The 16405-nt window shown below is 45.5% G+C and overlaps 1 protein-coding gene across 3 annotated transcripts; it reads right to left on the reverse strand.

The window, feature by feature from the left end:
* Positions 1–1887: 1887 nt before the first annotated feature.
* TDRD5 (tudor domain containing 5) lies at positions 1888–15472 on the reverse strand. Of its 3 annotated transcripts, none has more exons than XM_071435869.1 (10): positions 15173–15472; positions 14583–14824; positions 13095–13634; positions 12219–12349; positions 9143–9348; positions 8280–8486; positions 7231–7297; positions 6073–6273; positions 5062–5221; positions 1888–2022 (listed from the first exon to the last, which is right to left on the reverse strand). In XM_071435869.1, the coding sequence occupies exons 1-9, from the start codon at positions 15178–15180 to the stop codon at positions 5066–5068; spliced, it is 1758 nt and encodes a 585-aa protein (XP_071291970.1). In that variant the 5' UTR covers positions 15181–15472; the 3' UTR covers positions 1888–2022; positions 5062–5065. The 3 variants fall into 3 exon arrangements, with proteins under 3 accessions (XP_071291970.1, XP_071291969.1, XP_071291968.1); XM_071435868.1 differs by having other exon boundaries at positions 12219–12346; positions 15173–15194; XM_071435867.1 differs by lacking the exon at positions 1888–2022 and having other exon boundaries at positions 5058–5221; positions 15173–15194.
* Positions 15473–16405: the final 933 nt, after the last annotated feature.

The following is a 16405-nucleotide window of genomic DNA, read 5'->3' on the forward strand; positions in this document are numbered from 1 at the left end:
CTTTAGTGTGTAAATCTAGGCTTCGTATTAGGAAGTCTAGGCTTCATATTAGAGGATGGTGAGCTCTGTGCACAGAGCAGGGAGACAAAACAATTCCTGCTCTAGCTGGGCACCAAGGACAAATGATCCAAATCTCAGGCCCAAGAGCATAAACAGCATGGACTGAAGAGAGAAAAACAAGAAAGATGAGGCTTCATAGGCTAAAGCTGTAATTGGACAATTAACTCCAATATGCAAATGGATCAGAACTTATAGAAGTGTTTTATAAGTTCTGATACCTTTATAAGTGTCAGAACCCATTCTGGGTTGTGCTGCCCAAGGTGAATCTATTTAGACCTCTTAATAAATCCCTACTCTGTTCTTTAATTCCATCTAGTCTCTGTTCTAGGTCAGCCTTCACAAGGCTTCACAGGAAGGTGGCAGATGGGGTTTGGGAGACATCCTGCACCATTTGGAATTTTGGGAGGTGGCAGCCCACTCAGGGCCACAGGCCCCTGGTCACAATGCCCAGCCCTTTTCCATGGGACACAAAACTCACCACCCCATTTTCCTGCTGTCAGTTTGCAGGAGGCACTTGGCACTGCTAGGACAGCCCAAGTAAAAAGAGGATCTGGGGATCTTCTCAGGACACCCCACTGTGGCCCCAGCTGTCACCTCCCTGAAACCAAAAGGGGGTTCTGCAGCAGAGGGTGAGCTCTGAGCAAGCTCAGTGATGATTGACAAAAATGTACAGTGAGTGCCAAACGTGGCACCAGAGAAGTCAGGAAACCTCTGAAGCTCCCCACAGGGTTGGGCAGCCCCTGCTCCTCAGCATTCTCCTTCCATCTCCTTCATTAGCTTTCCCAGCAGCTGCTTTCTAACCAGCCACAGAGTTTTGGTTTTTAGCTGTTTCACATCCCAAACCACCCTTAAATGCTAAAAAAAAAAAAAAAAAAAAAGTGAAGGAATAATACAATGGTTTGGGTTGGAAGAGAGCTTTAAAGATCAACTAGTCCAATCCACAAATGTCTTATGCTGGGCTTTTACCCATTCCAGTATTACTGCTAGCATAACTCAGCTTTTCTTGGTGGTTTGCAGAGGAAACCCTCTGGCATGGTTGCAGGTGGGCACAGAATGGCCCTTGAAGCCCCTGAAGATGTGAGGAACACTCCAGGTATCAGAAAAGCAGCTGGATGCCAGCATTCCTAACCAGGGCACTTCTGTTTTCCCAGCTTTTCTCTGCATTAACACCCTCTAGGATCACTTGCCACAGGCAAGGAGCTACACAAACACTGTCAAGCTTCAGGCTCTCTCTCACTGGATTCCTTACAGATTTTATTCCATTTCTTTAAGATGAGATTCCTGACACTTTGTACACATGACAGCCAACAAATCACAGCATCTTCTTCTTGGGGAAGGAGGTTTCTTCAGCTCTTCTCACAGCAAGGAGCGTGTAGAGCAGCCACTGTATTAAAAACCAAAATCACATCCCCACACAATGCCAAAACAGCTCATGCACTGAAGGAAGGAGGGATGGGCAGCCAATTTCCCTCTCTTAAAGGATACATAACACAATGTGACACTTGGATGTTCTCCTGAACCATTATATTAAAGAGCAGTAACTCAGTACACCACTGGTACAACAAAAACTTTTACCTGAAAGTAAAACTAACATTTATCACACATGCTGGGCACACCTGAGATACCACACTCCAGGTTTTTTCAAGGGATTAAACGTTTCTGAACAAAAAAAACAAAACCAAAAACCCTACAGCAGGGTCATACAGAGAGCCTGTGCTGCTCCAGCCAGCCTTCCTTGGCAGCAGCTCCAGCTTGTCCCCTCCTATCACACCTTCCTTCTCAGGCTGGGCAGCCACTGAAGCAGGCATGGGAAGTGGCCAATTGTGCAGCTGCCAACACTGCAGAGAGCAGGGCAGGAGGGACACACAGTTCCTGAGGTGGCCCTTGGTCACAGAGCCCAGGGCATGGCAGAGGCCAACCATGAGACTCCTGGGAAGGTGTTGGTCTTCCTGTTTTCTTCATCTGCATAAAGGAACACAGAAAAGAAAGATCAAAGCTACACAAGCAAATCCAAGAGCTCCAGTGTAGACTGAAATCCTTTTTGCCTGGACTTCACCAGGCCATGGAAAGGAGATTTGCTACTGCACACCTGTTTGATGAGTCTGACATGGTTTAATGCAAGGAGCCCTCTCCTCCTGCTGCTCCACCTCCACTTCCCCAGAGGTGGGAAATCAGATGTGAATTCAGTAGGTTTTACCTAGGGAACTCTAGAGAGAAAGTCCCAAGGCATAAACAGCCACTGCCTTTGGCAAGTCACTTAATCCACCTTGTAAACTGAGCAACTCTCGTATGGGTGGTGTAAATTCTTCCATCATTTGGAAGATAGAAGACAAGCACCCACCCAGGGAACTCACAGGGTTTACAAAATGCTTTAGTTCCCTATGACTGAGAGACTGGGAGACTCAGTATGAAATGAACACTGGAATGGAGAAACAAATACTTCTGCATGCAAGCAGCAGAAAGCCTAGACAAGAGAACAAAACCCAACAATAAGAGAACTAACCCTCAATTCATTTTGTTCCCATTAAACAACCAGAAATCCATTTTGCTGCACAAAGGTCAACCCAATACCTTGCATCCAGCTGTTTATTATTGTGGCATCTCCAGCCCACAGAAACATCAACATTTCCATCTGTTCCAGCAGCACCAGCCTCAGGATACCCAAGAGGGGCTGCAAACTCACAGCACAGTAACAGACTGCTCAACTTTCTGCCAACCAATTTTGACTGATGAATCTGTTCATAGTGTCAAGGGGGCACAGCATGAAAGGGATGGATAGCTTCACAAAGTTGCCCCTGCTGGAAAAACTTTCTATCTGATCTGGGTCATCTTGTCTCATTTCTGCTGGTTGCCTGGAGTAAATAAAGGAGGTGTAAAGGTTTTTCACTGACTTGACTAAGACAGCAGACACTGAGGACTCTCCAAGAGAATGAGGTGTCTGCAAATGTATGTTAAAAAAAATAAAATTGGGAGGGTGCAATTAGTGCACACTCAGCTCATTAGCTGCCCTGATCTTAATTATCTCTCAGAATTTTCAAAGAAGTGGAAGGTCAGCAAATGGATAATTGAAAAACCAGAACAACAAGACTACACAACAATAATCCCCCAGTCCCCCTGGCCAAAGGGCAGCTTTTCCTCCACAGCAAGCAGGAAGGAGCCACAGATTATTACAAGACACAAGGCATTCTATCTTAGCAAAGAATTAACAGCTGTCTCATCTCTCAGCAGCCCCAGGCAGAACCAGTGATGGCAATGACAGAGGGAGTTTCTGCAAGGAGGCAGGAGCTGAGTCAGAGGAAGCCCCTCTGCATTTTTGCTTAAGAATTCTAATTAAATTTACATTTCAGGGCTGCTCACTCACGTCTCAGCCACAGATGAGAGCTGATGCTTGTATTTTTTAGCTCAGTATGAAGGAGATAACTAGTGAAATGACAGACAAGCAGCAATTCAACCCCAGCTGGTCAAAAACTGGGTACTTGCAGTCTAGGCTGCTTCAGTTGTCAGGGCACAAGGGGACTGTGAGGCACTCCTGCAGCAGCAAGGATGGCTGGGCAGCAGGAATTCAGTGCTGACAGGATGCCAAGACAGGCATCACTAGAGCCCAATTAGCCAACTACTCAGCTGGATACCAGCAGCACACTGAAAACCTCTGCTTAACATGCAGGAAAAAATATGAGTGTTAGGACAAGGCTACAAGATGATTTTTTTCTCTTCTTGCCACCCACACCATTCCCACTGAGGGACAGGATGCATTTACATTCCTCTAGTCTTCAAATCACCACCTGTGTCTGACATTTATGAATCTTGCTTTAGTCAGCTAGGCAAGGAACTCTCCAGATTCCTGCATTTGAAACACAAACTCAAGATTTGCAGTCTTCCCCACATTACCTTCTTCCAAACACACACAGTAACAGGATGGTTTGTGTCTTTCAGTTCATTTGATAAGCTGACAGGGCAAGGACATTAATATCCAAGACACACAGCTTGCACAGAGTTTCTCTAGCACAGAAACCTAAAAAAAAAAAACCTAGAAAAAAAACCTAGAAAAAAAACCTAAAGAAAATGAGTACTTTACAAATTACTAGCATTAGACTTGCTTTTACTGTTCTTTCAGAGCAGTGTCAGAAACAGCCCCAGAGCAGCCCCACTGCTGAACACTTCAACAGCTGACATTGGCTTGAGAGGTGTTTTGGTGCCTGGAGTAAAATGCCTCATGAAAATACTACAGTTTAAATAACACAGAAAAGAGGAGAGATCACCTGTAGACAAGTGCTCCTGGTGTTTCTAATGGTACTACCCTAGACTGCACTCAAGACCTGGGGTTTACTCCCTGCTTAAGCTCTCTGTTCAGCAGCTGATCAAACTGTTACACAGCCAAGGGCTTCTCTTTGAGCATGCCCCAGGTGTAAAGCACACACATATGCTGTACATTCACTTTTAGAGTTATTTTGTTAACAAACCTGTAGTTGTACAGAACCTCATCCCCAGCAACAACCAGGACTGCAAATCACTTCCTTTCAGGTCAGCTTAGCATGAGCAAGACCCTTTACTGCAAATATTCACCACTAGCACTTGGGGACTTTCCCTGCATTTACAGACTACTACCCTGAATTATTACACATCCTTGGCCAAACCCCAGAGATCTAAGAGGAAAACACACAGCCCCTGCCTCCCAGGGGTGCAAAACCACGGAAGTGCCAAGTCAAACTGATCACAAGAGCCTGGCACTGCTCTGAGTTCTCAAACTGAACAATTCTGGTGCACATATGGGAGGTTAGAGAGAGCACACAGACTCCTGAAGTCTGCAAAGGGATCAGAGGACAGGCAGCTAGAAAGGTATTTATGGTCCACATAAATAATAGTTTTCATCTTATGTTTCTGCTTGCTTTTTATAGAAGCAGAAAACCAATTCCACAGAAAACTTCCAGGGGACTAAAACAAGACACATCTGCTGAGCCCTGGAGCTGATTTCATGGAATGACAGCTGTGCCAAACTCTCACCTGGTCACAGTTCAGCCCCATTCAGCTTCAAGGTTGCTGTTTCACGGCCTGCATCTCGAGATTCCTGCTGCAAGCGAAGGTCTGGCTCCACCACTTCAGCATTCCCCTGCTTTCCACTGGGCTGAACATACAAGGCTGAAGGATTCAGTTCCTCAAATTCCTAGAACAAATAAAAACCACACCAGAACAGTAAAAACCTCTACATTGTAATTACCACAAAGAATAAAAGGATGCAGCAAATCTCTAACAGGTCAGCAAATGGGTGAAGGTGCACAACACCCAAGAGTTAGCTCCAAATTCTTGCAGAAATGACCTTATTAAGAAAACCAACTCCTCTTTTGCCAGCAGCAAAATTTCTCAGCAAAGCCCCTCTCCCCCAAAATTTGGCCTACACATACAAAAATACCATCACAGGATCTAATCCTGCCAGAACATGCATTCTGCAACAACAGATAGAAGCACTCCAGGCTGTAATACTCAGCTTTCTGCTGAAATATACAATTATGGCAGTACCTTTCAAAGGGTTTGCATAATCCACACAGTTCTTACTGGAAGTGAGCTGAGACATGCAAACAGTGCCACAGGTAAGCCTAAAGCACAAATGATCTGGCTTACAACAGGTGTGACAATAGGCAATTACCATGGTTATGCCATCCAGCACTGTACATTTCACTGGCAAAATATGATAGTTTGTAAACCAAAACCATTTCCATATCAACTTTTGATCCATTGCTAGAAGACAGGCTGAAAACAGTTTGTTCTCCTAAACAGAACATCTCTGCTGCACCATCAGACTCCACCTTAACCAAAAAGCAAGCTCTCAACAGAGTCAGACACTCTGGGATGCAGTCACATAATGAAAAGCTACAGGAAAGCAGGGAATACCAGTTTTGCTCTTCACAAAACCACTTGCTTCAAGGTAAGAATCTTCTCACTAAGAATCTTCCCATGCACCCAGGCAGGGATCCTTCCCTTCCCCTTCCTTTCAGCAGCACTGGCCTCCTCCCTCACCTGGGAAGGGATGTTCTCCCCACAGACATCAGCATATCCCATATCCCTGAGGACAGAGTGGAAGTAGACATCCTCCTTGGTGGATGTGTCACACAGGAAGAGGTACAGAACACCATCCACGTATTCATCCACGATGCCCACAAGCTCCTTGAAGCGACAGAGATGCTTGAACAGGAGAATTGCTGCACTGGACCATTTACCCTGAAGAGGAAACAATGTAAAGTTACCATAAACAGACCAAAATCCAACACTTGAGACTTTTCCTTGTGGTGGGCACTTGTCAAAAGCCAACTGAGCTAGGCCAGGCTAGTGACAAATACAGGAAAGTCAGGCAGACAAACTTCCCAGCATGAAACTAAACCAAACTACCCCAAAATTGCTGCCTGCAATTCTCATTACACTGGGAATGCCTTTTCACCCTAAATACCTACTTCCAAACATAGTTCCATGGCATTCACCAGTGATTTTATCCCAATTGCCTAAAATGCAGTTGTTTGTTGGGTATTCTTTTTTAATTCCTGGAATCACAAGACTTTACAAACATTAAAAGTATCAAAATTTAGGAAGGTGCTGCTAAGCCTCACCACAAGGAAAACTGTGATTAACCCTCAAAACCCAGGGGAAAAAACTGTTTAAAAGCAACATCTTTAAAAACACACAGGCAGCAACTCTGCTCACATGCTTTCCTTCAGAGATTGCACTTCTCAGGCTTCTTCACCAAGAAGTTTCCCATCACAGAGAAACTTTCTTATGACCTCTATAACTCTGGCTGTGCATCTAACCAACTCACTTAAAGCTCTGTTACAGAATAAGTTTTTAAAACAGAGGTTTGGAGCTACCAAGGCTTCAGAAGGAGCTTGGGGAACTACTGGCAGGGAGAGGAAAATGTTTGCAGTGCTGCTTCACAGTAGCCATCTGTTTCTGCAGGAATAGAAGCAAGAATGCTCTGATGGCAAGGAAAGCACAGAAAGGGTGATTGCCTGTAGAGCAGACACTCACCCAGCACACTCTGCTGAACATAACAGCACTAATTCTGCTGTAAATATCAACAGGACCTGACTTCATCCAAATGTTTGCCCTTGGCAGGAGAAATAGGCAACCTCTACTTGGTAACTCCTCTACATATGTCAATAAACAAAACTGCACATGGACACCCACCTCCACAGGTTTCACCCATGCCAAGGAACACGGGATGGCCTGAGCAGGGAGCTTCAAGTAGTGCCACCTAAAATACAAAGCAAAACCATTACAGCAAAAGCAGGGATCAAGCAGCAGAAGAGCAGAACTTCCTCCTCTTCTGGTTTTACTACCAGTTTAGGAATGCAGAAGCATACATTGGATTGTGCTCTCATGACAAACCCAACAGCAACTTCAGAAAATACTCCATATCCAGAGAATTGGCACAGCAAAACCAGCAATAACAAATGGTCCCTTATTCATTCCCTGGCCCAAGCACATTCCCATCAAAACCCCTTGTGGAGACAAAGTTACAGATAGAGAACCATTAATTTTGAACCAAAGAATGCCAACAGCCAGGCATGAGGAGAGGCAAATGAGGGGGAAGACACAAATATGGAAAATGTGCTGAAGTGCAGAGAAAATGGACCTCTGACATTGCTACCTGGGGGATGTGCCTTCAGGAGAATGTTTGTATCCATTCATGCAACCCAGGAAGGAGCATTAGGGAGCTTGCCCTGAGGTGACAGACAGCAACAAGAGGACAGACTGAAGAATGACAGGAAAGGATTTAGCAGTGCACCCCAGGGGCCAGTGCTGGGCCCAGTATTGCTCTATGTCTTCATTTTCAACCTGGGGGATGGGGGAGAGTCTACCCTCAGTCTGCTGATGACACAAAACTGGCAGGAGTGGCTGATGCCCTTGAGGGTCAGGTGGCCATCCAGGATAAAGAAGCGTACAGTCAGGAACCTCACCAAGTTCAACAAAGTTCTGCACTTGGGGAAGAACAACACCAAGCATCAGCCCAGTGTGGACCAGCTGGAAAGTGTCATTTTTACCAGGAGAGTGACCAAGCACTGGAATGGGTTGCCCAGAGAGGTCATGGAATTGTCATCCTTGGAAACATTCAAAAACCATCTCAGCATGGTCCTAGGCAGCCTGTTCTAGGGAGCTTGGACAGGATGACCTCCAGAAACCTAACCCAACCTCAGCTGTTCTGCAATTCTGCTGCCCATGTGCAATTCACTTACTTGAGGAATCTCAGCCAAGACTTCTGGACAATCTGGAGGTGTCCATAGTCTGCACAGAACACCTCTACCTCCTGGTCATTGATGACACGGTGGATGATGACACGGTACCACCACTTGGAGACCATGACACAGCAGAGCTGCCCAGGCCTCACTGCAGACTCAGGCATGATGTATTTATCAGAAGCAACTTTATGTGAGTAAACGTGTCTGTAAAAGATGACAGGGAGAAACCAGCCTTAGGAGGATGCAGGAGATGGACAAGGAGAAATATATGGGGCATCAAAAGAATCCTGACTTTTTAAAGTCCCCATGATATGAATTTTCAGGAGCTGTTTTAACAGACCCTTTATATATCTCTGTTCTGCCACACTTAAAACTGAAATAAGAATCAAATTGTAACCCCAAAATTTCAACATTTGAATGATACTCTTGGGGATCCAACAAAAAGTTAATTAATGGGGATTAAAGGCTAAACAGAACCATCCTAATCATTACTTTTTTACCATTACCTTGATATATCAGCATTTCTCATGAACCAGGTTCTGCACTACTGGCCCAGGTGCAGTGTTGGAGGTGGAAGTAAAAGCCTTTACTGAGCATATTAAAAACAGCTGCACAGACAAGGCAGGAACCCTCCAAGTTCCTTTCCATAACCCTTCCAGGCTTACAAAGTTCAGAACTGCTGGGACACAGACAAACCACAGCAGCTGCTGTGACCACACTTAGTGCTTGCTAGTTAAAAGGATGCACATTTTGGGGACAGCACCAGCATCTCTGTACCAAGCCAGGAAGCCAGCAAAGACCATCAGCAATGCTGGGAGTCCTGCCCCCTCAGCACCAACACTGCCACAGCATGCTCCCACCTCATCTCAAACATCAGATCCTGCAGTTTATAGGATGCTTCTGTGCTGCAGACGTGGATGTAGAACTGGCTGGGAGAGACGACGAATTCCACAATCACTCCCACCAAGCACCTTCTCCTCAGAGGAGGCAAACTGCAAAGGCTTCTGTCCTGAACAGCATCTGGAGGGATTTCTGGAGTCGGTGGAAACTGCTCAAGACCTTGATGCTACAAGGGGATAAGGGGGAGGTGGCACTCAGATGTCTCATCATGCACTGAACACACATAATTGGCCTTCCCATTAATTTAAAAAATAGTTCTGCTTTCCTGGGGACTTGTGAATTACTGAGTAGCAGAGAATCACAACAAATTGGGCAAACTTGGATGAAAACTTTCCCTGTGATAGAAACAATCATTTTCACACTCTATTTCTTTCTTCCCTCCAGTGTTAAGAGGGGTGCAACAAAAATACCTTGCTCATACTCCTGCAAGGAATAAAGGAGAGGAATTGAAGTCAGGTCACATATTTAGACAAAAGTAGTGAATGACTATTGCCTAAAAAGCAAAACAAAATCAAACCCCAAACCCAACCCACCTTTTTGCTGGATTTTACTGAAAAGGTATTATTTCTATATTCCATAACCATGAAAAAATACATGGTTGAACCAGCAAAACTATCTGAAAACAATTCCCAAGTGACAGAAGACATGAATGCATCCCACTTTCGCACTAGAGCTACTTCCCAAAGACAAAATCAGTCAAAATCTACAATTTCTGTTCTTTTCTCACTTTAGACACATCTGTACAAGTGAACTGTTCAAACAGCTTTCAATTTTTCATTATTCTAACTGCTGAAAACATTATTTCACTTGAAGTAGTATGGATGGGAGCCTCAATCCAACATCAACTACTTTCACTGCCTCAAGAGCTTTCCTTTGTGCCAGCAGAGAGCCCTTCTCCAATGCTTCAAGTCAAAACTACTTCAATTTTACTTATTGTGAGCACAGTACAAATTATCACTGCATCAAACATCAGGCAAGGTGTGGGTAATTCATATTCCAGCACACTCCTTGTTGCTTATTTCTAAATTCATCTGCAAACAATGGAGTTTTGCAATAGTGGCTCTCTTAATCACTTTGTAAAGATGCAGATCATAGAATCATAGAATATTCTGAGTTAGAAGGCACCCACAAGGATCATCAAAGTCCAGCTCCTAGAGCTGCAAAGGACCACCCCAAGAATCCCACCATGTGCCTGAGAGGATTTTCCAAATGTTTCTTGAATTCTGGCTTGGTGCTGTGACCACTTCCCTGGTCTCTCCTTCTGCAGACTGAGTAAAGCCCTCCATTTTTTTGGAGCTAGAAATTTTGACTAAAACCTTTGAGTTAAACAGTGAGTTAACATTTTTGAGTCTCAGAGCAACTGAGGGAATTCTGCCTGAGCAGCAGCATCACCTCTAGAAACCCCTTACAAATTTCACAGATTTCCTCTATGTAGTCCCTGTAAATGGTGGCATTTTTAAGTGCCAATTTTGCTCTGATAAAGCTCTTCAGGTCAGATTGTTAAGGGCACACATGAGCTTTATATGCTTGCTCACATATTGTTAGTGACAACAGACATTTATTTGAAAGACTTAGGGGATGTGCACTTGAAAAGAAGCTCACAAAATGCAACAAAGCTATAAAGAGATAAAGCAAGTGTACACAATGTAAAATCAGGCTTTGTAAGAGGCTCGACTTGCAAGAGAGGCTGACTCCTTGCTCCAAGCTGGACTGGCAGCTGCCAAGAGTGGTGTGGGTGACACTTCTCCTTCTGTCAGGGCAGCAAGAAAAAGCTCCTGAGAGCAGCAGCTCTGTCTTCTTTATCCTTCTTGGAACTGAGCAGATGGACTCAGCCCTTGTGCCCCATCTGACCCTGAAAACACTTCCAGGATACCTGGCAGCAGGGCAGGGATCAGGCTGCATCGTTCCCCTCTACCTTGCAGCATCCTGATGAACAAATGTCCACTACACACTCAAACAAACACATTCTAAACTGCTTTCCTCCTCTTTAGAGCTTTTTAAAAACAACACAGCACACCTGGTGTTTCATAACAAACAGGAGTTGTACAAACATCTTGCAAATCTTGTCTTGCCAGGATCGTTAAATGGTCTGCAATACCTAGGAACAAAAATCTGGGGCTACCTAGACCATACCCTCTCTTTCATTGCCTTCACACAATCAGACTTGTGGTTTGACCCAGGGCAATTCCTTGTGGACCTCATCACACCAAACTAAAATCTCTTTAAAGGATCAGAACAGGCTGCCAAAAATCTCTCAAGTGCTACACAAAGTCCAACTCCTAGCTGCAGGCTTCCAAGCTCATTAGAACACAAAACACCAAAGTCAGGAAGAACCCTTGGGATTCTTTCCCTGCCTCTAAGCTCCAATTGTACAGCTGGGTATAGCCACAAGACAAGCTTGGCAGAGGAAACAACTCTAAGCAGGAGGATTTTCCTGAGAAAAAGAAGGCCTAAAGGTGCTCAAAAGAAAAAAAAAATAAAGGAGGAACAAATAAATTCTTCCAAAAAGATTTGGCAGTTCAAAGCCTCTGCACTGCTATTTTCCAGCCCCTGCTAAACAAAACAAAATAATGATCATTTCCTACCAAATAGCAGACTTGAGACTGCAGGAATCAAAGTCACTGAGGAACATTCCCCAGCTCTGTCAAACTGGCTGACACTGAAGCCCTGGCAAGAGCAGCAGGGGAAATTTCACATAACTGGTCTCACAACGAAGTTATCAAAGTCCAGTTACAAGTAACTATATCAAAAGGTATCACCACTCTTGTAAGTGAGAAAGATAACACTTAACTGGCCTGGATGATCTGACAGACCTCAAGATCAGAAGGAGACCAGAAAAAGACTGCCTTTGGATGGCACATAAAGCTATCCACCAGGTAATTGTGAGTCTAGCTGCCTCCAGAGACATCTAAAACAAAAGTTTGGAAGCAGTGGTGCCTCAACCATGCAAACTCAATAGAAACAAAGATAGTAAAAAGAATATCACCCCTTGAAACGGCCATGAAAAATCTACAGATCATTTGTCCAGCCACTTACCTGTTTGAGGTGATCACCCAAATCTACTGCTTGTGTTTGCACTGGCTCTGAATCCATCAGAGCTGCTGCCTGGTAGCAGCTCTTTGTCTCACAGGTGGGTTCCAAAGAAGGCACCTCAGCTGCAGATGCTGCTGCAAAGACAATAATTTGGCTGCTATTCTTTGTTGGGCTGATACAGTGTTGCATATTAAGCAGAAATGAAAAACATAAAAAAATGGAAGTCTGAAAGCATTAGTGTTGTTTTCCTCAATACTGGCAGCATTCACAGTGAACACATTAATGAGGATTCACTGTCAGCAAGTTAAAACAAAACAAGAATCACTTGCTCTTGTAAGCAAGCTGAAGGTTAAAATCCATTGCTAGAATAATGTTAAAATGTATTTTCCCTGGAAAAGCTGTGAATTTGGGAGGAACTGTATGTGATTATCCACCCTCTCCCATAGGTTTTATGGGAACGATGAGGGTATCTGCAGTCCTGTCTCTTTTGTGGAACACTGCAGCCATGCCTTTCAGGCCAGTGCCAAATCTTCAGTCTCAAAAAGTGTATGGCAAAAGCTTTACCAGCCTGCAGAGCAGACATTGAGAAGACCCTTTTTCACCTATCACTGGAATGACTAGAAATTCCAGTCCTACACACACATTCAGCAAGTCCATACTCTGAATGGGCTAATCAGCCCTCCTTTCACCTCACACCACAAAACAGGGCCAAAAACCTTCCTGGAAATTCTCTGCTACCAGGACAACTGCTTCTGCAGCACTCAACAGCCCTTCTGTGCCAAAGCCCAGGGGAATCAGGACTTCTGCAGCAACTGGAAATGCTGCTTGGCCACAGAGCTTGGAAGAGCTAGGTGCTTTCATTTAAACATACCACCTCACCTTGCAGCACCTCCTCTTCCTGAGCCTCATCTTGAGGCACCTTTTCTTCCTGAGCCTCACCTCGAGGCCCCTCTTCCTCCTCAGCTTCACTTTGAGGCATCTCTTCTTCCTCAGCCTCACTTTGAGGCACTTCTTGCTGTTCTATCTTGCTTGCCAAGTACTTCCTCAGGACCAGCAAGGAACCTGCCTTTGTTTGCTCAACAGCAATGGAATCAGACATGCTCCTGAGGACTTCAAACATGGACAAAAATCCGTACTGCCTGTACTGGAACGCCCGGCCAAAGCGTCTGAGGAAAGCCTTGTCCAAGTCTGCCAGCAGAAGTGGTGAGGAGCTCAGCAGGTCCTGCAGCTCAGCCTTCACCACTGCTGGCAGGACAGGAGTCCCAGCACTCAGAGTATGGAAACTCTGTGGATTCTTAGAGTTTTTAGTGGGAAAAGTGGAATTTGCCTTCATAGAAGTTTTCTTTGATGCCTTGCGGGTCTTTACTTTCTGGTTGGCAACCAGCCTGGCAATGCCTTTGGTGGAGTCATCTGCAATGGCTGCAACAGAAAGAAATAAACAGACAACCAGAACAATGAACTGTTAAAAGCTCTACACTGGCAAAGCTCCTCTTCATTCCTTTCTTTCCTCTTCTCCACACCCCTTCCAGAAGCACTTGTCTCCTTCAAAAGCAATCACACTAAACCACGGCTGATTTCCAGCAACCTTGCCCTTTGCAAACTGGACTGAACTATTTTTAAAAGCCAGCAACCAGTTTGCACCCTCATCCCCAGAAATTCAGACCAGGCAGGAAGGCAGGTCAAATTCTTGGATGCAGGATAACAAACAAAAGCCAAGCTGCTGAGAGTTTTGCTGGGGAAGCAGAATCACAGTAAACTCTCACTACAGAACACCCTCTGCCCAAAGGTCTTCCTGGAGAACAGCCCAGGTCTTTTCCAAGCTTCTAAACAACTTTTTCTTGTGTTACTGTAGCACTCAAAAAGCCCCCAACCATTTCACCTTTCCCAATCAACTCCTGATAACTGCCATTTGTTGTCACAACTCTTCCCCAAAGAAAAAGAAAATGAAAAAGGTTATTTGATACAGGCTAAGCTTCCTATGGGGTCAGGTACAGAAACCTTCACAGCTGCTCTCAAGAGGCCCCATCCCTGGTTTTGGCTCCTGTTGTAGCTTGCATTTACAGGAAAAAGTGATACGTACCAGTTCTAGTGTACACACAAGGAAATGTTATCTCAGTTTCTAAACTAAGTGCAGGGTGAAAAAGTGTGCAAAAATAACTAGAAGCATGGTTTTTTGAGGAGAGAAGAGCACCAAAGTGTTAAAAGACAGATCAAAATACAAGAAGAAATATCAAAGACAAAAAAATTAACCAGAGTTGTATGAGAAATAGATTAACAGATATGTGACATACAGTTCTGCACATCTGAACATCACTCCAGTATGAGGCTCCAAACAACTCCTCCACCCATTTGGAAACAAAACCTTACCTTTGAGGATTAAAGCACCATTCTTAGAAGAACAGATTTGGACAACTTCAGGCATTTGTGTCACCAGCTCCAGGGTGGACTGGAAGCCCAGGTCACGCAGAGGGAGAGGTTTGCAGACCATGGCCATGTACTGCTCCTCCAGTTGCTCCGGCGTCAAGCCCGCCTTGGCAGCGATCAGCATGGCCCTCACCTCCTTCTTCAGCACCTCCATAAGCTGCGCCTGCTGCTTCGACGCCTCTGTGCTAAAGGGGAACACAAGCGAGCAGATAACAACTTGTACCACAGCTATTCGCAACCACGTGGAATTTTACCTTTTTCCCACTTCGCCCCTGAAAGCTGGCAGCAGGTTCACGAACAACCCCTGTATTCACCTGCCAGCACCCCTGGAGTTTAATGCACCATTAAACCTCTGCCAGCGCAAACACCCTGCACGTCCACACCGCTGCCCGAGGACACCCCACCCACCGCCAGTGCTCCTCGCAGAAACCCCAGTGACCCCCAGCGCGGGGGTTCGCCCCTCAGGATCTCTGTCCCCACAGACATCCCCGCTCCCCTCAGCCCATGCCGGGACCCCCCGCTCCCACACGCACGGCGCCATTGCTCCGGCCTCGCCCTGCGCCTGCGCGGCGCCTTTCCCGCCTTTGGGGCGTGAGGGCGGGGCGGGGCCACTCCTCGCCCCCTCACGCCGGCCAGGGCCGCCATTGCTGCGCCGCTGAGGGGGAGTGGTCGGCACCGCCCTCAGCGCTGAGGTGGGATGGGCTTTCCGCTGCCTCGGACCGGCAAAAAAAACCAAAAAAACAAAAAAACCCCAACAAACAAAAAACCAAAACCAAAACGAGAAACGATTGGAGAAGATCTCTGAGATGATCGAGTTCGACCCAACACCACGACGTCAGCCAGACCAGAGCACCGAGTGCTATGTCCACTCTTTCCTTAAACACCTTCAGGTGATGTCCCCACCTCCCTGGGCAGGCCTGTTCCAATGTCTAACCACTCCTTGCCGTGAAGAAATTTCTCCCTAGTCCAACTCAAACCTCTCCAGGTGCAGCTGGAGACTATGTCCCTTTGTCCTGTCTCTGATTGCCTGACCTGGCTACACCCTGCCGTGATTGTGGTTGTAGAGGGTGGTAAGGTCTCACCTGAGCCTCCTTTTCTGGAGTTCCCAAGAGCTCCCTCAGCTACCCCTCATCAGGCTTGTGCTCCAGACTCTTCCCCACCTCCATTGCACTTCTCTGGACTTGCTCCAGAACCTCCATGTCCTACTGTTATTAAGAAGAGTCTTGTATTTTGTAAGAGGAGTCTTGTATTGTAAGGAATCTGTATATTTTTTTTGTCCCATCTAAGAGGAAAACACACAGTGGAGACACAAAAAGTGTGTTAGGAAAGAGCCACACACTGAACAGGACCAGTTCCTTCAACATAACAATATTTAAAACCAGATGTGGTTATTAAGAGGAGTCTTGTATTTTTTTCAGTCCCATCTGAGAGGAAAATCCACAGAGGAGACATTGACTTTCCAGAGGTCACAGACTGTAGTTAAAGAGGGGTGCAATGGCTGTTTCCTAAGGGCTCACAGATATCTGAGAAACCCCCTCAACTGCAAAGCTGATTTCCACACAGGAGTACTTTTCAGACTAAAACAGGAGCTGAACCTGTGAATTTTGGGACACTCATCAGCATGTGCTCTCAAAAAATCTCCTTGTTTCAAAAGTTAGCAACGAAACATCTGCCAGGCACGGTGGAGTCAGGACCCACTGGTTGAATAAAACATCAGACAAAACCAGCATGTTGCAGGTTTGAAGGTGTTAAACATCTTTTGACAA

The sequence above is a fragment of the Agelaius tricolor genome, unplaced genomic scaffold (genome assembly GCF_023055355.1).
Source record: "Agelaius tricolor isolate 1412-34295 unplaced genomic scaffold, bAgeTri1.0.p SCAF_11, whole genome shotgun sequence".
Taxonomy (NCBI): Eukaryota; Metazoa; Chordata; class Aves; order Passeriformes; family Icteridae; genus Agelaius; species Agelaius tricolor.